The sequence below is a fragment of the Lepidochelys olivacea genome (assembly GCF_965140295.1).
Source record: "Lepidochelys olivacea isolate rLepOli2 genome assembly, chromosome: 7".
NCBI classification, from domain to species: Eukaryota; Metazoa; Chordata; order Testudines; family Cheloniidae; genus Lepidochelys; species Lepidochelys olivacea.
This window is the reverse complement of record NC_140417.1, coordinates 21494981-21518930: the sequence shown is the minus strand read 5'-3', so window position 1 is coordinate 21518930 and position 23950 is coordinate 21494981. Positions and strand designations below refer to the sequence as shown.

The 23950-nt window shown below is 47.6% G+C and overlaps 1 protein-coding gene across 1 annotated transcript in view; it reads right to left on the bottom strand.

Moving 5' to 3' along the window:
• Window positions 1-5028: 5028 nt before the first annotated feature.
• SLC41A3 (solute carrier family 41 member 3) overlaps window positions 5029-23950 on the bottom strand; it is a 36399-nt gene continuing 17477 nt past the window's right edge. Inside the window, exons 3-11 of the mRNA XM_084634431.1 lie at window positions 23568-23675; window positions 21992-22063; window positions 21545-21689; window positions 17712-17858; window positions 14110-14254; window positions 13577-13656; window positions 10482-10616; window positions 9329-9477; window positions 5029-8375 (exon numbers count right to left, since the gene is read on the bottom strand). Of these exons, the coding sequence (XP_084490557.1) occupies window positions 8190-8375; window positions 9329-9477; window positions 10482-10616; window positions 13577-13656; window positions 14110-14254; window positions 17712-17858; window positions 21545-21689; window positions 21992-22063; window positions 23568-23675 (1167 nt within the window). The 3' untranslated portion in view covers window positions 5029-8189. The remainder of the gene's footprint in view (window positions 8376-9328; window positions 9478-10481; window positions 10617-13576; window positions 13657-14109; window positions 14255-17711; window positions 17859-21544; window positions 21690-21991; window positions 22064-23567; window positions 23676-23950) is intronic.

The window sequence follows — 23950 nt, the reverse complement described above, 5'->3', positions numbered from 1 at the left end:
GTACGCCCTGGCAAGGCGCAGAGACAGGGCTTCTCCAATCTTGGGGCCGAGGGAGGAGAAAGGAGCAAATGGGTTTGGGGGCACAGTGGGGGGGAGTGTTGCCAACTTTCTAATTGCAGAAAACCGAACACCTTTAACTTGCCCCTGCCCCGTCTCCAAGGCCCTGCCGCTATTCACTCCATTCCCCCCTCCCTCCGGCGCTCACTCTCCCCCACCCTCACTCACATCCTCATTTTCACCGGGCTGGGGCGGGGAGTGTGGGGGCTGAGGATGAGGAGTTTGGGGTGTGTGTGGGAGGGGGCTGGGCTGGGGCAGTGGGTTGGGGCGTAGGAGGGGGTGAAGGTGCTGGATGGGGGTGTGGGGCTGAGGAGTTTGGGTTGTGTGTGGGGGGGGTGGCTGGGCTGGGGGGTTCAGAGTGTGGGAGAGGGCTCCATGCTGGGGGCCGGGGGCGGTGAGGACACTGGCTGGGGGTGCAGGCTCTGGGGTGGGGCTGAGGATGAGGGGTTTGAGGTGAAAGAGGGGGCTGCCAGGGCCCTGCAGCCCCTAAGTGCATGGGCGGCCAGGGAGGCTCTGAGCGCTGCCCTCACACCCGCAGGTGCCACTCCTGCAGCTCCCATTGTTCGCGGTTCCCGGCCAATGGGAGCCACAGAGCTGACACTCAGGGTGGGGGAAGCGCAGTGCCCCCCGGCCGCCCACGTGCCTAGGGGCTGCAAGGACCTGGCGACCGCTTGTGGGCGCCGCCATGCCGCCAACCGGACTTTTAATGGCCCCGTCATTAGCAGTTATTATTAGCAGTTTAATGGCCCCGTCATTAGCAGCAGTGCTAATTGCAGTTGCCAGGGTCCTGTTTCGACCGGGCGTTCCCCGAGACAACCGGACGCCTGGCAACCCTAGGCTCATGCCTGTGTAGCTGGAATGCAGGGCAGCAGCGGTCAAAACAGAGAGCAGTGTGGTCACGATGGGCATTGTGGGATATTGGGGTAGGCCCGTTATGGCGCCATAATGAACGGCAGCATCTACAGTAACACGTTGCTTTAACTTTCCCGCAAATAGCCCTATGCCTCTCGTGGAGGCGGTTTTATTTTTGTATGCAAAACAACAGAATTTTGCCACTAAAAGTAGCTTTGCAGTGTGTGCACCTCCACTGCTTTGTCGGCAAAAGGCAAAACTATGTAGTGTATGTTAGGATATAGATATTCAGGCCTGTCTGTAAAGGCCTATACTCTAAGAATTTAGGTGTATTCTTATCACTTGGCTAGTTCTAGAGGTATAAAAGAGAGAATCAAAATCACTGTCTGCTGGTGTAAGGGCCTTCTCTTACTGTGACAGTCTGAGGCCCTGTTCTCAGGCTAAGGCCTTTGGCTAAGCAGCAGAGGCAGCCAAAGCTGGGAAGTGACCGGTCACATCCTCACATTCCAACCTAGTCACATTGAAATAAGGTGCTATTGGGCTCTTAGGAATACAATCCTGTCCCGATAAAGTCTATCGCCTCCAGAGAAAGGGAAGTGCCCAGAAGATGTAAAAGGAAACTTAGTTTGATAGCATCCTGTCTGGCAAGAACTCACTTATCAATAGCTGGGATGTGAAATCCTCACTTCTGTATTGTTTTGTCATTATAGTTCCCACTTTGCCATTGTTTGTCTGTATAATCTCTGTCTGGGTCTGTGATTGTTTCTGACTGCTGTATAATTAATTTTGCTGGGTGTAAACTAATTAAGGCGGTGGGATATAATTGGTTACATAATCATGTTACAATATGTTAGGATTGGTTAGTTAAATTTCAGGAAAATGATTGGTTAAGGTATAGCTAAGCAGAACTCAAGTTTTACTATATAGTCTGCAGTCAAGCAGGAAGTGGGTGTGTGCGGAATGGGGGTAGGGAAATTGGAATCATGTTTTGCTAAAGGGGGAAATGGGAACAGGGAATGGGGGTGGGGAAATTGGAATCATGTTTGGCTAAGGGCAGGAATGGGAACAGGGACACAGGTGTATGGCTCTGTGGTGTCAGAGCTGGGAAGGAGGACACTAAGGAAGGAAACTGGACTCATGCTTGCTGGACGTTCACCCCAATAAACATCGAATTGTTTGCACCTTTGGACTTCGGGTATTGTTACTCTCTGTTCATGCGAAAAGGATCAGGGAAGTAAGTGGGTGAAGGAATAAGCCCCCTCACAGTGTAGGGAAGGCTTGAGACTGCACCCCAGAGCTGCTAAGACGCTCTCAGGAGGGAGACCAAGGAGCAACTCTTGAAGTGCTATGGGGTTTTCTGATTCTCATCGAGTTTGTTTGGGTTCAGCCTATGGGTGCCTGACCCATTCCCTGCAACTTTAGAATTGCTTGGAAACGGGGTCTCAAAGGCTATCACCTTACATCCAGATGGAGAAATGTGATTCAGGTTGAATGTAGAGCTTCTCTTCTCTCAGCCAACTATATGCTTAGCTTCCAGGGATGGGGTTTTGAGGCTGAGTGAGCGTATCTTTGACGTGGTAACTACCTTATTACTATTAGTGTAAGCAGTGTCAGGATAAGCTCCACCCTGACATCTGGTGGTGAGGTGTGGCAAGTTGTGGAAAAAAACTTCAGGGGCTGATCTCATTTGCATAGGCACACCCACTACGCCTAGAATGAGGCCAAAGCTGCCCAAATGGTCACTTTGGCTGCTGTGGGATCCCCAGTGTCTCTGTTATTGGGGCAGGAAGAATAAATTGTTATTATCCTGATTATGGGAACTATGCTTGGAGCTGTACTTGGCCTTTTGTTATGATGGAGGGACTTACCATCAACTAAGTAGCACTCGCTAGGCAAGGGTCATGGGTTCCAAAACTCTGTGAATTGAGAGAGGCTGGGGATGAGAGTTAATTCTTGGTGGTATGGGCCCCTTGGTGAGGGCCTTACATGCTAATTGCACTTCCTCTTCTCTCTACTGTGGAATATCAGAGCTAATTTTGATTTCATTAGAAGTCTAGTTACAGACTGCTGAGCTCACTCTAGGCTAATAGTGCACCAGCACTGCGGCTTCCCTACTACAAGCTGCATTCACCAAAGAGCTGACCTGACTAAGAGCTGAAATCACTGAGTGTTGTGTAAAGTAGTGGGGGAGCCTGAAGCTATAGTGTGGAACAGTTTGCGGGACGGCTGGAGTGCCTTGTGGACAGGCTGGTGGAGCAGTTCATAGGATGGTGGGAGCTGCTGGTGGGACACGGAGCAGTTCGTGGGACGGCGGGAGCTGCTGCTGCTACTGGTGGGCTGCAGAGTGGAGCCGAGCAAAGCAGTTCATGGGGCGGCTGGCGGAGCGAAGGCCTATGGAGCTGTGGGGCGCTCAGCTTCTGATCATGTAAGGTGCCTCTTACCCCTGCCCCCATCTCCACCCAGGTTGGGAGGTAAAGCTCTGCAGATAAACTTTCGAACTCTGGGGCTGCCCTGACCAGGGACAGAGACTTTTGGGTCATTGGACTTTTGGGACTTTGGGGTTGCTGGACTCAAGAACCAAAGGGAAAGGGGCATGCCCCAATTTGCTTGGGGTGGGTTTTTTTGCTCATGGGTTGTGGTGTTTCCCCAACATAATGCCACATTGTTTCTCTCTGTTATTAAAATGCTTTTTGCTACACTCAGACTCTGTGCTTGCGAGAGGGGAAGTATTGCCTCTTGGAGGCGCCCAGCAGGGGTGGTATATAGTTGTCCCAGGTCACTGGGTGGGGGCTCGACCCGGTTTGCATTGTTATTGGAATGGAACCCCTAGATATTGAACCCGGCCCTTGTTGCTGCCAACTCTGACGGGCAGAAGGGTTATATTAGTAATGGCTGACAGTGTGAACTGTTGATCTTAGTGCTGGGTTTTACTCAGTTTACAACATGCTGCTGTCATAGCAAGAATGACTCTAAAGTGAACTGGGCATTTGGGGGGAGGGATAGCTCAGTGGTTTGAGCATTGGCCTGCTAAACCCAGGATTGTGAGTTCAATCCTTGAGGGGGCCATTTGGGATCGGGGCAAAAATTGGGGATTGGTCCTGCTTTGAGCAGGGGGTTGGACTAGATGACCTTCTGAGGTCCCTTCCAACCCTGATATTCTATGATACCTGAGAGACAAGTGCCTTTCAGATTACTGGAAAAATCTCATTCTATCCCTGCCCAAGGCAATCCATGTTTTTCACTGTTCTCACAAGAAAGGTTTAAAAATGGAGAGAAAAGTGGACTCCGCCCCTTCCTCCTTTTAAAATTGGATACTAGATCCATCTAAATGCAGGCTCACGTGGCTTTTCACCGAGTTACGTATAGTTCTGGGACCCAGACGTGCCAGTGCTCCAGGCAAAGAACTTCCACTTAAGCCAAGAGGATTTTTATGCCTGGAACAGTTGCACGTCCGCCTTTTTGGGGCTTGTTTCCCCACTGCCCTCAACTTTGTGTTATAATATCTTTGCAAAGCAAATGCAAAAAAACCGCTACCACCACAGAATGGTAGAAAATCCTCTTTGCACCGATATGAATGACAACACAAAGAGCAAGACACAGAAAATCAGGACCTCCGGCATCGATAAATCCCAGAAATGAGTTAACAGTTTAGCACCAAGATCAGGTCTATATCACAAAGGGACTTGCTTGTATTTTCCCCACGTTGAGGCCCATTTTCAAATTTGGTCACGTGCACATCAGCCTATTTACCTGCTGCCTTAGCACTAAAGCTAAATCTTGTTACAGGTTTCAGAGTAGCAGCCGTGTTAGTCTGTATCCGTAAAAAGAAAAGGAGTACTTGTGGCACCTTAGAGACTAACAAATTTATTAGAGCATAAGCTTTCGTGTTACCATATAACACCCATTGTTTCATGTTCTCTGTGTACATAAAATCTCCCCACTACATTTTCTACTGTATGCATCCGATGAAGTGAGCTGTAGCTCACGAAAGCTTATGCTCAAATAAATTTGTTAGTCTCTAAGGTGCCAAAAGTACTCCTTTTCTTTTCTTGTTATAGAAGCTCTTTTGAAATAAGGTCTGAAATATATATATATACACACACACACACAGAGAGAAAACAGGTTTAGAAGACAAATAAATGTCCCTTTAATACGCACTTTAAAAAGCCCCTTGTACAGAAACCATTTTCTCCTGTTCTCAGCGATTCTCAAACTTCATCGCACAGCAATCCCCTTCTGACAATAAAAATTACTAAATAACCCTAGGTGGGGGCGTGGAGGAGCAGAGCCAGAACCAGAGCCCTGCTGCCCCGGGCTGAAGCCCTTGGGTTTCGGCTTCAGCCCTGGGCCCCAGTGAATCTAATGCTGGCCCTGGTGACTCCATTAAAATGGGGTCACAACCCACTTTGGGGTCCTGATCAAGAGTGTGAGAACCACTGTGTTATATCATATCTCTGGAGGATAGAAAAGAAACACCAATACAGCAACAGAATTATTTTGCTGCTTGGCCAAACAGCAAAAGTTTCAGTATGGCCAGACCTCGGACCTTAGCGAACAGCCCCTGTCAGTGCTATTTATGCCCCAGGCATATTGGCCTCAGCCACAGAGACGCATCTGGGATTGTCAAACCGTCCTACACAAAAACACATCAGTCAAAAGGTATAGCATTTGCTTGACAATCATGCCTGTTTAAATAGGACACAGCTGGGACTGATTACATGTTCCAGCCCAAGGACACTGTCAATATTTACAACCAGAAAAAGCTGGTCATTAAGAAATATTGTTTATTAGAAAAAAAATTAGAAGTGTGAATTATTGCTTTAAGTTCTAAGAGCGACCATGTATCAGTTACTGGGAATCATAAATCAGGAAAGTGACTGGCTCAGTCACTAGGGGTAAAATTCAACCCCGTGCAGAAGGCCAGCACCAGATAAGTCCTCAACATGGGTGCATTGGGCTTGTGCTGGCCCTTTGCACCAGTGTGAATTTCCCCAGGTGACTATCTGTAGGGAAAACTGCTGTAGGGGCAGATGATGGGAGCAACCACCTATTTAGTGCTCCTCTTAAAATAGGGAAAGATTTATCATGAGGCTCCCACCTGTAGGTTCCTTTTTGTCCCTGCTGGACTGTGCTAACACACTAGGAAGAGGCTTGCCTAAGTTGCTCAGATCCCCACCCTAGTAGGGAAGATAGCAAAAACAAAGGAGTCCTTAGAAAATCGGCACAGGAAGTTTGCCCTGCTGCTGCCCATGCTGTACCTGGTCTGTGGTGGGATGACTTTGTTCTGTAGAGGCTCTCAAGCCAGCATCACAGTCACTTCTTAAAAAATTGGTTACAGGCTTGAGATCTGCAAACTCCTAGACTGCACGGCGCCCCCTTCCCTACACATCTGTAATTGCTCAATTGATGTTTCAGTTTGAATGCAAGTAACCCGTCTTCCTGTCTACGCTGCTGCAATTACCACACGTCCGCTCATGGTTGAAACTGAATTGTGCTGACTTCACACAGGCAGCAGATGGTTAGTAACGCATAAGGGGCCATGATTAGAGGACAATGGGATGTGAATGCTGAAATGCAGCCATCCGGGAAGCTAATGTTCCATTCAGCCAGGGCTGCAGCACTTACCGTTGTGAATGAAAAAGGGGTCATCGGAGCTATGTTTTCAAACAGAACAGGGCCTCAAGCAGTACCGCAGAGCTGAACAGCCCAGGATTTTAGGGGTTAAAAGCTAAAGCTAAACTGGGATCTGAATATTGCAAATACTTTCTTCGTAATGGTCTGTCATAGGAAGATCCAGACAGCACTAAGGCTGGGATGTGCAACAGGGCCTAACAGAGTTAGGCACCCAAATCTGTTCATATTCAATGGAGCTGGTTGCCTAATTCTCATAAGCTCCTTTGAAAAATCTCAGTCTAAAACTTTAGCATGCTCAAAAGCCAGATCACAAGTTTGGCTTAAAGACTGAATCAAACCCTACTGAAACTCAGTTTGCAATCTCTCCAGCTGCTGCATCTATTACATGTCTCACAAAGCACCTAGGCACTTCTGAAAATCTCCTTGGCTGCCTACCTACATCTTTGGGTGTCTATATCTCTTTAAAAATCTGGCCCCACATATTTGCCTAAGGTGACAGAGGAAGGCTGTAGCGGAGTAAGGAACTGAACTGTGGTTTTTAGTCTCGCAAGCTAGTGCCCTCAACCACTGTTCCCCGCTTCCTCTCTTAGGGCTGGGGAACACCACCAACCAAAGACTTCTACAGAAATCAACAAGCATCAACAGTGTGACCTAATGGAGGCTTTTAGAATAGGTTGGACAAACACTTGCCAGGACTGGCCTAGGTTTACTTAGTCCTGCCTCAGCATGGGGGGCTGGCCTGGAGGGCTTCTAAAGGTCCCACCCTGTCCTACATTTCTATGCTAAATGGTATTTTTTTGAAGGGGTGGCTGGATTATGTATCCTAGCTGAAATATGACCCAAGCTGTGAAAGGTCCATGCTGTGCAGGTCTAGGTGTTAGTGATCTAACAGTTCCTTAGTACAGTGCCAATATCAGCGATTAGCAACATCAAAATAATGGCAATCCCACCCCCACCACTACGAAATGGTTTACATTTTATTTGTGTTTCCATAAACCATAAAAACTACTGAACAGATGTTCCTTAAGTTGCAATCCAATGGGGAACATGCTCTTTGAGACCCTGAATACAGAAGTTATGGAGAGAGAATTTTAAGGCCTTTATTGATTCTTGCTCCCAGGGATGTGCTGGGGAGGAAGAGGGGCAAGAAAATATTACTTGGGCTCTAACTGCTGATCAGAGACATTGCAACATCCTCATCTAGGATCTGATCCAAAGACTAACTGAAGACAATGGAAAGTCTCCCATTGACTTCAGTGGGGAGTGAATTAGTCTCCTACTTACCAGGTGGTTACATTCATACATTTTTAAGCCAATCAAAATGCAGATTTGCCAAGATATGACCTGTGTTCCTTAACCCCTGGTTTTATAGATGCACACATAGACAGAGTACACTGTTTTAAGATGGCTAGGTCACTTTCAAAGCTGGATAAATCCAGACAGATGCTGCTTCTTTTGATCTAAATTAGACAGCTGTAAGGCACTGCAGTGGTCAGTAGGGGTGGGCAAGGATAGCAGACCCGTTCAGTTTAAAGACTTAGTCTTAGAAGTAGTCTCTAACGACTTTGTTGGACCATATTAAAGCACCATACTGAGTGACTTGCTTGGTGGAGCAGCAATGGACCAACACTGCAGCAGATGTCCGGTTAGTTTCGCAGTTTCATCTCAGTCCCATTGACGAGCCAAACCAAGCGGAAGCAAAGTGCCAGGAATCCCGTGCCCAGGAGGTCACCCAGGGCAGTGAGGTAGGGGATGGAGAAGTTGTCTGGATCCAGGGCCTTCCTCCACACCAGTCGCACAATTAGATCAGCCATGTAGAGCAGGATTCCCACCTGTCCAGAGAGAAGACAGACCCAGCGGTCAGCGAGTGACAGGCATGCAGCTGGGATATGGTACCTATTGCTAGAATACACTGTCATTATGATGGAGGGATGGAGTTCCTGCTGCCAATGAAGACAATGGGAGACGTAAGTGTGAGCAGGATTGGGCCTAAAAATGTAGGGAAAAACAATGGGCCAGCCCGCAGAAGGTAACTTCTGTAGGCAGAGGTTTTATGCTTCTCTTTTACGTTAGCGATTCGGGTCTTGTCTACCTCGTTTTTCCTGGCAGTCTCCCTGGTACCAACTGGAGATCTAGTAGGTTTTTATCACATCAAAGATACCAAGCAAGTGAACCCTGAGTCACTGAAAAGAGAAGTGATTTTTATCTAGACTATTTAAAAATCTTTGTGGTTTTATTTGTTTTTCATTCACATTTACCTCAAGATCCCGATAACCAGCTGTAGGAAAAGCTTTTGTTAAAGATTAAAGACTGCCTTTTAAATTCAATTAAATATTGAGAGAGTTCTCCCACTCCGTATCTCTAGGTCCTCCAAGGGACATCTCAGCATATCAGGGACCACAAGATTGGGCATTTCTAAAGGGAATAAACCAAGCAGAAAAAATAGCAAGCACAACTCTCCTCCCCCTGCATCATTTCCTAGTCTTCATAGATTATAATGCAACTAAAAAGAGCACACGCCTAGTGTTTCCTTCACTACTAGGTCCCCTAGAAATCAGCTGTGATGTTGCTGAGATTCCATTACCGGTGCTGTAATTTATTGCATGTATTTTCATATTTGGCTCCAACTGTGGGAGTGGTTTTGCCATGGTGGATATGCAGAATAGCAAGTTTTTTGTTTTTTTTTAAAACAACTTCAACTGTGGTGTCGGGGTTGTGTGTCATATAATCACAGGCAGAGGATGGCAAAGATTCACCCTCAGCTCAGCTGGACTCTTTTTATTACCTGCAGCAAAGCAGCAGTCAGATAAAACATCACAAAAGTGACGGTGATGGCTGTGTGCCCGCCCTGCAGCAGGCGAATGGTGTACAGGAATACCAGGTGTCCGGGGATAACCAGCAGGAACAGGACGCGGGCTGACTTGGAATTCACCCCTGGAGAGAACACATGTATTAAAATGAACCAGAGCAGTTACTGCTTGAGGGGGAAAGAAGCATGAAGCTGTACATCCTTCAGTGACCACAGACACATTTGTGGATGTTAAATACCATTGCCAGGAGAGTAGGAGAGAGATATGGACTGTTGACAACTCATTTCTGAAGGATACTCAGTTCCTTAATATAACATTAGGTATCGTGAGTAACTATCTAGTTGTTTCATCCACCCCTCTGGATCCCACTTCTCACACCATATAAAGTATTTCTGGGACTGCCCCCAGCAGCTTTTTCTGGCATTAACCTCATAATAAAACCATGTTCTACATACATACTCAGCTCCCTGATTCTCTCCTGATCCTCTTGCTTAACTTCCCACAGCTGTTTCATTCAGCTATCCTACGCAGCTCCGGTCCCCACTCAGCTCCTGCTATGAATCACCGTGATCCACTTTCCTAGCTCTGACTCTGCCCTATCGTCAGCGCACAGACTTCCAACGGAAAAGCAACATAAGCCAGTCATCTAAAAGTAACAGACCAGATTCGGATTTTGCTTGTGTCAGTGTAACTCCATTGCCTTGATCAGAGCTACTCCTGATTTTCCCAGCATGAGTGAGATCAGAATCAGCCCCACTACGTGCTTCAGTCCGCTTCTAATTCATGCACTGGGGCATCTAGGACGGTCCCAGTTACAATGGGCGACTCGCCCTGAGCGTGAATTTGAAGTTTCTTTTCAAATGATTTGTTGCCAGCCACAGATACTCTGGAGGCCAGTGTTCCCTGTCCATCCACGGAGCAAGTACAGCACAGCTAGTAGGAACAAGCTTCCCCCAACCTGCCCTTTGCCAAGGTACCTCAATCCTGCCCTGGAGGTTCCCCCTCTCAGGAAGGAAGAGGAGCGCAATCTCCACAACCCATGCGGTCCTTAACCAGCCAGGGTGACAAAGGGCGCTCTCGTTGGGATGATGGGTTTTGCGATGTGCACACCTGGGGTTCATTGTCTACCTGACATGAAGAACGTAGTGCATGGATTGGGCCAGTTCTGCCTCATCTTGTAGGGCAGGACTCCAGGCGTGCTCCAGAAGTGCAGGAATGTGGAGATGCGGCTGGCTTGGATGGCTACCAGATTCCCACCAACACCTGCAAGTGCAAAATGCAACAATCCCATAAGCCTCTCTCCTAGTGGCAGCAAGTAGCCACATACAATGCATTGGTCTCTAGGGACTCAGCAGAAGGTTGGCCAACCTGTATCTGCTCAGATGCGCAGTGGGCATGGTGGTTAAGAAGAGATCAACCCAAACCCATGTGTCATTGTGGTGCTGTTTTATTCACATGCTAGGAACAGTCACAAAAATCACAGGAAGAGGAACGTTCAGATGAATGTCTCTTTTTGGTGGTTTTATATAAAACATTCTCCCCTGGACCTTCTGCTTGCTATGACAAGTCAAATGTTGCATGATCTCCAGCTGGCATGAACTGATCTCTGGGAAACACCTGGTGCAAACAGCCGGTGCAAAGGCAGCTGCTGCTCTCAGTTCTGCTTCTCGGAGGGACTCAGCTAGAGAGACTTTATTATTTAAATCACAAGTGAAACAGACCGTGATCATCCTGTTCATTTGGAAGCACCTGACACACTTACTAAGTGAGAAAGAATCAGATGAGAATGAATCAGCCCTAACCATGTTGGTTAATTAAAAGGCAATTAGTACCTTCCCAATTGTTTAATTCTGGCAAACATGAAATAGCTGCTACATTCTCCATTAGACCACTGACTATATTCTGGGGAGCAATCCTGCATTGCCTATGGGTCTGTATGTACCTGTGTGTGGCGGAGGGAATGGGATGCACTGGATAAAATAATAATGAGCTAAATCCTGCAGCTTTTACTTGTTTCTTTTCTCAGGCACTCTCTCTCTCTCTCTCTGTCACTGAAGGTGAAATCTGCCTGAGTGAAAACCGAGTAAAGTCTTCAGGACCTGATCCAAAAATAATATGACCTAAAGGGTGATATTTGCAAACTGACTCCCTGAAAGGGAACCCTCAAACTGTTCCTGGGCATCTTTGCCTATGCAAACAGGGAGTTGCACCAAAACAGGGGCATGCTTAATTCTGCAGATGATTTTGGGCCAATAAATGTTCTCTCAGATATCTAGCAATCTGTGAGAACTTTTATGAGCTCTGATCAATGGAATAGCTTTGATTTGATTTCCTAATGTAGCTTTTTGGCTGATAGCACTAGAAAAGGTTTGTCATAAAGGGTGTGTCTACACTGCAAAGTAAGATCAGAGTTAATAGAACCTGAGTTAGCAGACCTTGGGTTTGTTAATCTAGGGCTTGAACGTCTACACTCATTTGTAACCCCAGGTTAGGAATTGCTGAACCCTGGGTCCCAGCCTGGAGCTCCAAGATCTACCCTGCATTATGCAGCCTCGAGTCCAACCACCCATATCCCAGGCCTTGTCTACACTACATGGGAAAGTTGATCTAGCCTACACAATTTGAGTTACGTTAGTAGTGTAACTCAAGTCAACGTAGCTTAGATCTGCTTACCATGGGGTCCACACTATGCGATGTCGACTGGAGACACTCTGCCATCGACTCCCCTTACTCTTCTCGTTCCAGTGGAGTACCGGAGTCGACGGGAGAGTGATCTGCCAAAAGATGGCCACTCTAGCTCTTTGTGTAGTGTGGGAAAAGCTGATTGTCCACCAAACTTGACTGTCCAAAGTACAAAGAAAGTTGGCCCATGGGACTGTGGAATACTTTTGGTGGACTCCCAGAGCACAAGTCCAGTGGGGCAGCATCTGCACTGCAAAGCAACACGGTTTGAACCCTGGGTCCCAGCTTGACTCAGGCTTGGACCCTCCACCCCCATGAGGTCATGGGACCTGGGTCAGTGCGATTTGTGTGTAGTCAGAAGCAGGGTTAGGCTTGAGCCTAAATTCGAACCGTGGGCTTACATTGCAGGTAGACAGGTTTAGCAAGACATCTTGTGGGTATTAGAATCGCTGCAATTTAAAGAGCTGCTAGACGACAAAATGCTTTGCATATGGAACAACGCTGTAATTTCTTAATGAATGTTGGTTTCCTCTAGAATGAGCCTAACTTGCATTAAACATTATATCAGAAAAAAATCAATCCAAAAGCCCAGGTTGTTTCCACAGTTGGCTAATCTTGATCATCAATGTGTATCAGAAGCTTGAACTGATTGCACAGCTCAGACTGTTGATTTGGGATTGGAAGGAAAGGAGTTTTATTGTGATATTTTGCAGTGATTGAATGCTCATGAAACTCAGGGTATGTCCACAGTGCAATTAAAAACCCACAGCTGCCCCTGTGCTCGTGCGGCTCGGGCTAAAGGGCTGTTTAATTGCAGTGTAGACGTTTGGGCTAAGGCTGCAGCTCAAGTCTTGGGACCCTTCCACCTCACAGGGACACAGAGCCTGGACTCCAACCTGAGCCCAAATGTCCACACTGCAATTAAAGAGCCCCTTAGTTGAGCTCCAAGAGCCCAAGTCAGCTGGCATCGTCAGTTGCAGGTGTCTAATTGTGGTGTAGACAGGCTAACAGCAGATGTAGTCAGCTGGGGTTATGCAGGCTTCCTCCCCACAGCTCTGCTCAGTCCTGACCTGCAGCTCTCCCTGCTATTCCACTCCAGAGCCTCTCCCGATCTGAGGATATGTCTACACTGGAATCAGAGGTACAACTGCAGCTCAGTTTGGCATACTCACACGAGTTTTCACCTAGCTAGCATGGCTCAAAATAGCAGTGATTCGCAGAGACCGCAGAGCAAGCTAGGAGCATGAGCAGATACCTAGGGTTCTGGGCTTGTACAGCCCATGCCACTGCGTCTTCACTGCTATTTTTAGCCACACTAGCTAGATTACAGCTAGTCTGGGTATATCTATACAAGCTGTAATCACACCTCTTACTGCACGGCAGACGTAACCTGAAAGTGCCAATTGTTCTGCAATGTGTGATGTGGATAAAGCAAAAACCAGACGAGACCACCAGTCTCATTTTCTTTGGTAACATAAGCTGGCAAGTGAACCCAGCCCTCTGGAGGTGAAAGGACAAAAACATAACCCCCCTCAACCTACCATTAATCACAGGTGTAAAAACTGCCATGCCTTCGAAGTTTGGGTCAGTTACAGTTTTGTCCAAGATCAGCCCACCAATGCTGTTAAAAATGACACAAAATAAAAGCTTATTACCTATCATCTGTTACCAGGCGCAGAATACAGAGACTGAGGCAAGGACTAACTGTCCTTTTTGTTCTGTGTTAGTACAGCATCTAACACAATGGGGTCTTGATCCGCGACTGGGGTTTCTAAGTGCTACCACAATACCAATAATAATGACAGCTATACAGGTTGTATTTGACTATGCAGCAGATGTGTTTGTTTTATGGAACACACCGATCCATCAAAGCGCCTCTAACAATGACAGGTCCTGAGACCAGAGAATTTAAAACCATGTCACTATAAATCATCACTGGAATCTCAGACAGGCAGAATATTTTTTTTGGGGGGGGGGCACTGTCCTGGACCTTCAATTAGGCTGACTGTTATTCCCTGAAAGAGAAAAAGATGTTCGCAGAGTGTGGAGTGAGAAGGGTGGTTCCTAGGTTTACCTGCTGATGCTCATTGCAACAATCACCGGCTGCCATCCAGACTTCAGGACCTCAGCAATAGATGGACTTTGCTTGGCAATAGCAACCCAAAGAGGAATCATGATAACAAACACAGCGCAGATCAAAGGCGAAAGGTATTTCACATCTGGCATGGAAAAGAAATTCAAAGTTAAATGCGATTTACATGCCTCCAATTGCATAAGAGTGTAAAATCTGACTGGACACCACCATTACATTCCTGACTGACTGAAAGAAAGGAAGCACTGCTTGGGACTGAAGTCTTCATGTTGCAAGATATAAATCACATCATCCAGGATATTTTTTTCCCCCCACAGTCCATAATTCACCTCCGAAACTCACCGGCACAGGAAAGTACAAAGGCCAAGAGATTAGGAGGATTCAAATCAAGTTAGATAGATATGAATCACGACGTCCACACCATTTCATTAGACTGGATAGAAATGTATATGGGATATAAACCTTTTTATTTCAGGGATAAGTCAACCACTAACTCGCTGGGGCTAAGAAGAATGTTTTCCTGTGGGCAACTTATGCCATAAATAGACATGAGGGGGCATCTCACCCCTTCCTCTGAACCACCTGGCACTGGCTATTGCTGATGCCAGGGCAGCAGACTAGATGGACAACTGCTGTTTTCTGATGCTCCATACATCAGACAGCTGAGGGGCAGGATTTTTACTTGCTGGTTTACGTTCATTTCTATTAGCTACATTTCCCTTTGGCAGCAGCATAACCTTGAAACGACCTTCAGAAGCAAATGGCACTTAAAAAATGCTGCCCTACAAGAAAACAAACATGACTCAGCACCAGAAACATCTTCAAGAGATGGGGATTGTGCCAGGCCTTTTGAGATGCTAATAATTTGTCTATAGGGCTTCTCCATCTGCTCTCTGTATTAAGTCCAAAGCTGGGCATGGTAAAACATAGGTTTTGCAGGTATTCCAATATATAACGCAAGCTTGATACATTTCTAACCTAAGGCCCTGACAATATGTTTGGGAAAATGCATGTAAGACACGATTAACTTTCTTAGGCCATGTCGACACTACCCGCCGGATCGGCGGGTGGTGATCGATCTATCGGGGATTGATTTATCGCGTCTAGTGTAGACGCGATAAATCGATCCTCAATCGCTCTGCAATAGACTCCAGAACTCCACCAGGGCGAGAGGTGGAAGCGGAGTCGACGGGGGGAGTGGCGGCCGTCGATCCTGCACCGCGAGGACGCGAGGTAAGTGATTCTAAGTTGATCTAAGATACGTCAACTTCAGCTACGCTATTCTCGTAGCTGAAGTGGCGTATCTTAGATTGATCCCCCCCATAGTGTAGACCAGGCCTTAGAATAGTATCTTATCATTATGAAAGCTTTTTTACACAGGGAGGTACTTATCATAGTGCACTTCACCCACCACTGAAATGCAGCCTCTTCTGGGGTGCAAATGGCAGCTGTTTAACAGTGCATAGCACCCCCTCAAGCCAGCTAGGACAGGAAGCAAAGACGCACGATGGGACATCCAACCGAGTCAGATGCCAAGTATCCCCTTGCTCTTTTGGGCATTTGGCAATTAGCTTAATTTTAAACCCCACACATACAGGATGTTCACATCTATCACATACGATCCAAGGCCCACTGTAATCAATGGAAAGATTCCCTTTAGAATCTGTATGTCAGGCCTTTGGACCCAGTTCTGTCACCCTTACTCAGGAGTAGTATCTTACTAAGCAAGCAGTCCATTGATTATTACTTGTTGAGTGAAATACTATTCAGCGCGAGGAAGGGTGGTGTAATCAGCCCCGAAGTATTTAGAACTGGAAGGAGACATGTTGATTTTAAAAGATTATAAAACACTGTACTGGAACGAGAGCATTATACCTCCAGGGGAAAATGTAACTTTCAAAGGCATGTAACATTCTGGGCCTTCCATGACTCAGTGTCCTTAAGGGAATATACTTCTCTGATCAAGGCAGGGTCACACACCCTATCCCACTTCCCTCTCACCTCCATTGAAATACAGAAGAGTTTGGAAACCTGGGAATTATGAAAACCCACCAATTGGGTGATGTCACACTAGTGACTGACACAACGTAACCAATCCTCTGCCAGAGCACTGCTGAATAAAACTCCAGCAGAATTTATGCCCTCTCCAGCCAGACTACTCAGCTGCAATGATAGCCCCCTAAATTCACGGCTGCTCATTACTGTATTTGTACACTAGGGTATATGTTATCACCTTACTCCAGAATGCAGTCCCGGAGAGAGATTACTGGACGTATGCAGTAGGAGATGCAGAAGGCCAAGCCAGTTTTGTGTAGGTAGCTGGCATGGCATCTTGGGGAACTGCACACTGAATAAATACATTTCTGAAGCATAGGAGAACTAGAATGAAAGGACTATTGGACCTCCCCCAGCCTCTTTCTTTCTGGGATATGGATTCAATTGTTCTCCTATTTGTAGGCATGTGGAATAAGTTATTGGAATAGGAAAAAGCTGTCTCTCTCACCATTTCTGCTGTCAGTTTTCAGTGAAACTTTGGGTTTAATTGTTACAAACTTTTCATTTTTTAAAAACATCCTCAACAGACGTTGTTTAAAAAAAACAACCCAGCCCTGAACCTTTTCTCTTTCTAGGTCAGGCCCATGGTACTTTGCTTAGCTATTTTCAAACATCAATTAAAGCATAAATCACATTTCTCCCCAGTTCCAAAAATGTACTGTGCATTTTCCAGGCTCATATAGGAGAAGCAGTTCACGGGCCAAGGTTTTTAGCCCATTTGTCACCTCTAGGATTATGGATACACAGCAAAGAAACACCTGTGGCTGGCCCAGGCCAGCTGACTCAGGCATTCAGGGCTCGGGCTGCGGGGCCATTTCATTGCTGTGTAGACTCCCTCCCACCTTGCAGGGTCCTAGAGCCTGAGCCCAGACGTCTACAAAGCAGTGAAACAGCCACGCAGCTCGAGCCTCGAGAGCCCGAGTCGGATGGCACGGATCAGCCGCGGGTGTCTAGCTGCTGTGTAGACATACCCTCAGAGCATGGTTAACACAGCAGTCACAGCACTGGCCTAAAGAGGGTCTCTTAGGAGAATATATTCTCTCCCCCATTCCAAGATGATGATATTGCTTTGTGCTCCCAGAGGACCGGAGACATCAGCTAAGCCTCACAATAGCCTTATGAGGTGGGGAGCATTATTCCCATTTACATGTGGGGGTGCAAAGGCAAAGAGAGCATAAGTGACTCGGCCAGTGTTGCAGTGAGTTAGTGACAGATGCAAGACTAGAACCGAGGTGTCCTGAATCCCAGTCTTCTGCTCTAACCACTGGACAACATTATTTCCATTCCACTGAATGGTCCCAAAACCCTTACAATAGACCGGACAGTCATAGGACTTACCTACAAAGCCTTTTCCATCTCTATCTCCCACCTCCACAGCCCTACAAGACCACTCCCTGTTGTAATGCTGTGTCCAGTCTAGCTTCAACATTTCCAGGACTGTGGATGCTTCCCTTCCACAACTGAACAGCTCTCCCTAGCAGGAGGCTTCCCCGACAGCTGAGCCGCAGAGACTCTGCTATGTACCTTACCTATGTATTTAAAGAGGGTGCTGCTGATTCCTGCTAGCAGAGAAAGGGTTATCAAATCTCCAAGGCTCGCTGCTATGGGAGTGGCGACGTTGTCTGGGTTTATCCCCACCTTCCTCGCACCGATGATCACGCCGATCATCACTAGACCTAGAGAAGACACAGACCAGGGGTTCAGACACAGAGGATGATGCTGTTTTTTGTGTTGGCACCATTGCTCCACACTGTGCCAAGGGCTGCCCTGGTTCCGGGATGGCCCATGGTGGCTTAAAGTTGCCTTTGCCCATCACTTGGTGCAGCATCCAAGTGGAGTTTGATCACACTCAGGAAATGTGCCCAGTGTTCTCACTGTACTGAAGAACATGGCTCTGCCACGGGTCCATACACAACAAAGCAAACACCACGGCTCAGTGCAGAAAGCACTGAATGGCCCAAATGTAGATGCTGTCATCCCTGCCAGATAGTCTCTACTGGCCTAAAGTGGGACCAGGAACAAAGCACATTCATAGCTATGCACACAGTGGGTACTCAAGACCAGGCAGAAGTAGCAGGGGACTAGAGAGGTGCCATTCTCTGGGGTCACATCTAGATTCCACAGCCCAAAGGCATTTTCCAGAACAGCATTCAGTATTATTCAGAGTTTTTTTACTTGCTTTTGAATTCTTAAGTGGCATGGGGCTGCCACTGCAGGTCACAAGCCAGCTCCACATCCCCAGCATAAGGGTCTTGGCTGGGCATCCGTTTCCCCCAGCGATCCCTGGCTGCCAGAACAGCTGCTTGGGGACCACAGCTCTCTGGGCTGCTCTAATTTACAATGTGGCCTGGAGGCTGGACAGCTTCAGGATCAAGGGGGTATAAAAGTAGCTTCTAGCCACGTACACCCCCCCATCCTGAGGTGGGCTAAGCAAAATTCAGCTGCAGCTCAGGATCTGGGGCACAGTCTCCTGCTGGTTGGTGAGGATGGAATTTTGGCTTATTAATAGAAACCCCAAAGGCCAGGTGAGAGTCAGACTCTGAGAACAAGAGAGCGTCCTGCTACAGCAGTGCAAACCAGAACAGAGCGCAGCAAAATGCTTTGGAGAGTCACAGCAGCAGCAACAGTTCATTTTTGGGGAAATGAGACCTTGGCAGAGATCAGACAAAACTCTTATCTGTGGGCAAGTCAACTGACAGACACGTTTATCAGCCTGACTTGAGTGTTTTGTGACTGTTCAGGGCAGTAGCTGATCTCCAGCCTCCAAAACAAGCCCAGATCCAATGTCCTTCGAGCCTCCCATGGCATTCTGTCCTCTGCCACTGCCCCGAGGCACCTGACCACCGTTGCATCCCCTGCTGACCACCGTTGGCATGGCATGGGGGACGCAGGCCAGGAAAGGAGAACACTCTCTGGCTCAGAAACCTGTGTCTGCTCACAAAGGCCTGCGAGTGCTGAATCTCCATGTGTGCCTGGAACATACTCCATTCTTCCGAACACCACACCTCCAGACAACAGCTCACACACGTGCACACACTAGCCCCTCCCCTCTAACACGTGCACACAATGCACCCCCAAAACACCTTCCCCCCATGACACAAATCACCTGGCTCCCTTCGATGCACAAACACGACCTGCTTCCTTAACTACACATGTCCACACAACAGCAACTTGTCACCGTAGCTAGGAAAGACCTTAACATTAGCTGAATGTGTGTCAGCAAAGTCCTTCCTTTTTACATCCAGTCAATTCTTTGGAGGAACAGAGGTTAATAAAAGCTGTGAGGTTTTTATAAACTTCTGAGAAGTTGTCTAGTGCTCCTCAGCACAGGCACCTGTTGTTCTTGGACTCTGGCCTAGGAACATCTGTACGCTCTGACTTATCCTCTTTTTCTTAGACAACGCCATGTGTGCAAGGCTACTGCATAGGGTTGCCGATTTTAGCTGGATGTATTCCTGAAGGTTTCGTCATATGACAATCTTTAATTAAAGATTAAGCTTTAATTCCTGGAGACTCCAGGACAATCCTGGAGGGTTGGGCAACCCTAGATACACAACACATTGCTGCCCACTCAGTCACTAATAAGGATGTCATGCTGCTCTCTTGTGGCAGATGTGTGAATTCCTACTTTTCCCTTTAACCAGACCCTCCTTATAATGACATCATTGTGGAACGGCCTGCCAAGAACTCAGCTCGATTATCTTCATTTCACAGAGAGGGCCATGCAGATAGAGAAATGAAGTGATTTGTCCAAGTTCAAAAAGTGAATCTGTAGCCAGAAACAGAACTCAAGAGTGCTGACTCCCATCCCCATGCTTTAAACACTCGATCATACTAATCTACCATTGACCTTCCGTGAGGAAAGGGACAGCTTTGACAGCCATTTCCCATCCCTTATCAAAAGCATACCATATTTCCCTAGATCGACATGCTCTTAGAGAGAAGTGTGTGTGTGTGAGAGATGCTGTAAAAGAGCAGTGCGTGTATGCATGAAGTGCCCTTTATACTTCACAAAAAGAAAAGGAGTACTTGTGGCACCTTAGAGACTAACCAATTTATTTGAGCATGAGCTTTCGTGAGCTACAGCTCACTTCATCGGATGCTTCAGATAACCCAGGGCATTTTTCAGTGTGGTACCAATTTACCGCACGTCCTGGCAGCACGGTGATTACAACACCCACTCTGCACTTAGTCGTCACTCACACTCAGCCCTGAGTGTTACAGGCAGTCTTACTGCAAGATGGAGCACCCAAAGCTTTTGGATGGGCACTTATGTGTGTTAATCAGTGAACTGCATTTACTGGCTGGCTGGAACACTGGGCTTTGGATATGCTCAAAGATCTTCCCCGGGGTCTTCAAAATGATATATGATTGGCCACCAGGGAGAAACAGGAAGGGACTCCTCTGAAGAATGGTGCTTTTAACATAGAGCACCCCTTGCTGCTGCCCTGCAGCAGGAATGAGCCCCAGCCCTAACTGGTCTGAAGAGAATCCCAGTGGGGGAGGAGTGTCTGAACTTTCAGAGCACTGGGAACACACTGAATTTCTTTTCTGTCTTTAAAACAAAAATGTGTGTGAGAGTTTAGAGCGGATGGATGGCGCCAGCTGTTTGAGGACTGGCACGGGGGGCAGAGCAAATGAATGGCCCACCCTTTGGGTGTGAGAGAGGCCACAGAACCCAGAAATCAACAGATCATGGGACAAAAATGAACAAAAAGGGATGGGGGTGCAGGACACAGACACAAAACAAAGGAATTTAAAGGGACATGGAGCGGAGGAGAGCAGACAACACCCGCAGCTCAAAGAAGGCATTCAAGGAGTCAGTAGACACCACCCATGAGAATTCTGCGCAGATGTGTGTGCATGAATGAGGAACCCAAAAAAGGCCCCAAAGTCACAGCGAACCCCCACATCCAACATTCTTCTCTTGGACTGATGGATGGCACCACCTTGGCCAGTGCCAGGAGGAGGCTGATGAGGTGGTTTCTGGACTTTCCCTGGAGACTGAAGTCTTCTCTTCACAGAAGAGGTACAGCATGGATGAAGCAGGGCAAGCTCACCCCATCACATCTTGTCTCCTAACTAGGGGTGCGAGGGGAGCTCTCACTCTATGGTGCATTCAGTCCTTGGCCTCCCTAGGTGTCAGTTTGTGGTGGTGATTTTAATAATCCAGTAATATTTTGGGATTTGGCTGCCTGTCCACTGGAAGTTCCACCAAGACCCCAAAATCGTTTCATGTCAGCTACTGAACAGTGTCCCAGATGGGAAAAGAGCAAACAGTCCATGGAGAGCAGATGTGCATGGAAAGGGTGGTTTCTCACTGGCCCAAATTACCGGGTGTGGTGGGGTTAACGAGACTCACCTAGGGAGAGCGCAGCTATGAATGCTGTAGTCACACTGCTCGCACAGAGCACTGCAGCCTGATTCAGCTCCACGTGCCCCTTTGAGATCGCTCCCAGGATGACAGCAGCTATGGCAGCCAGCAGCCCCACTACAGTGGCCTGTACCTGTTGGGCAAAAATCAGCTGGTATGCAGAGTTCCATGTGGGGTCCGTGACCCTGAACACATACACAGGAGCCTGCGATCCCCTTCATCACCACCAGCATGGCACTAATAAGACATGGGGATCATTCCACCCCACATTCAGGAAACTGCACCCCAGAAAGCCAAACTCCAGCTGAATTCCTCTAAGAGAAAATCCCAATTCCATCCAAACACTCACTATAGAATGTAACGAGACGGAACAGCCTGAGAGGGCAGTTTAGCAAAAGAAAGGAGCCTTTTCCAGCTCCAGATGGAGCTGCTTACCTGAATCAGGGCTAAATTGCAGGTGGCCATTTTCCACTGTTCCTGGGTATCATCCATCTGTCCAGTGTTAGCCTGGAAATCAAGAGAGAACGTGAAAGGCACGTGAAAGAAAACGTGAAAGAGAACGTGAAAGAACTCCTGTGGCACTGGCAGCAAGAGGGTTTCACTTGGACCCTCTAGGAGGGAGTAAGTGAACGTCAGCATGATGAAAGATGCTAGCCAGTGTCCCCAGTCTTCCTCACTTCCCCCTCTCTCATTAATGAGTATCCCCCTGCCCTAGCCTCTGAAGGGCACCAGAGTTCAGCTCTGGTCTCTTGCAGGTGGGGTAGGATATCAGCAGACACGCTGGGCCAGACTTTCAAAGGCAGGTACCTGAGCTGTGTGCACTGTGTCTGCAGGAGCTGATCCCACGTGTGAGCACCCACCTAGTGCCAACATCCCAGTGCAAGCTCTGCAGGTGCTACAGACGAGTGTGCAAATTCCAGGCTCGCAGCTCAGGTGCCTGCTTGTTAAAATGCTGACGTACAGCGTCAGGAGCTCAGTGCTGCCGAGAGACGGAAATATGCTCAGAAGAGTCACATGGTTTAGTCACTTCTGCCAGATACAGGAGGCTGACTGTGGCCTTTGACAGAGCCCATAACCACCTGGGCCCATCTCTACTGGTGCTGCTGATGGAAACTACTGATGGATTGTGCTGTGCAAACTGAAGGGAAACGACACAATAAAAAAACAACGCAGCCTTCTTCCCACAAGGGAAAAAAATACCCTTCAGAATAAGGAAGAAGCAGGCTATAGATGACAAATATTATCTTTCTTTTTCAGGCTACTCAGATTCCAGTCCAACCCACTGTCAGACTCAGCAGAGAAAACCTGTCACCTCGTGCACAGAGCACAGCTGAACTGTTTGTTACTATTTATTCTTTACAAGCAGTTTTGTGGCCTGGCCTGTCTCAGGGGCAGACCTGCAGTAGGGGCATCCCACAAACCAACAAAAGGACTCCTAAAGGACAGATCATGCTGCTGCCAGAGGGGCTAGATCATGCCATAAGTTGCCGAAGCTACTAACGGTCCCAAGAAGTCTTGTGGGAACTTAGGGACATCCACATGCTGGTCTGCTGGGACAGCTCACTGCCAGGGATGGGAAGGAAAGTGTCAGTACCCATAACGGTCAGTGGCCATAAGGGGAGACATCTCAGTAGTGCAGCCCACAGCTCAGCACTGGTAGCCACTGTGTGTACAACCAATGTTCTCTTTGGTCTCTCTCAATTTTTGCAACACCCTCCACCACCGGCAACTGGACACATATGGATGAATCATCCTTTAAGAGGCGACCAGCTGCAGAATTGGGATGAACCTTTTTTAACACTCCCCCCGCCTGAAACACCTTGTTTCAGCTTAGCAGGGAAGGGGATGGGGTCTCTGATTCACACACACACACACAGAAGAGGATGGGGTCTCTGTTTCTCTCTCTCGGTCACACACACACACGTGCGCGCATGTGCGAAAGTAGGACCTGTTGGTCAAAGGATTCCTTCCTGCTCAAACCCCGCACTCCCCCCAAAGCTTTTACACTTACAGCAGTAGAGAGTCTGGACGCCAGGGTCATTTCAAGGTTACCCTTCAAGCCAACCAGGGCAGGAACCAGGATAAAAACTTCTGTAATTGTCCGAAACACATCCCAGTGCTAAAAAGGAAGGCAACATGAAGAACGTCAACCTCATCTAATGCCATTTTGCCTAGATAGGTGTTCTCCTTCCCTGGCTCATTTCCTGTCCTAAAACATAAGGCATGCACTGTGAACAACTGGTGTGCTCCACCCCAGAGGCAGCTGTAATCTGATGGTGCGTGAAACAATTTTTGAGTTTACAAAGTGTTCTCTGATCTCTTGGGCAGATAGGTACTACACAAATAAGAGATGTTATTAATGACTATTATTATCCAGAGTCACAACAGTCAAGA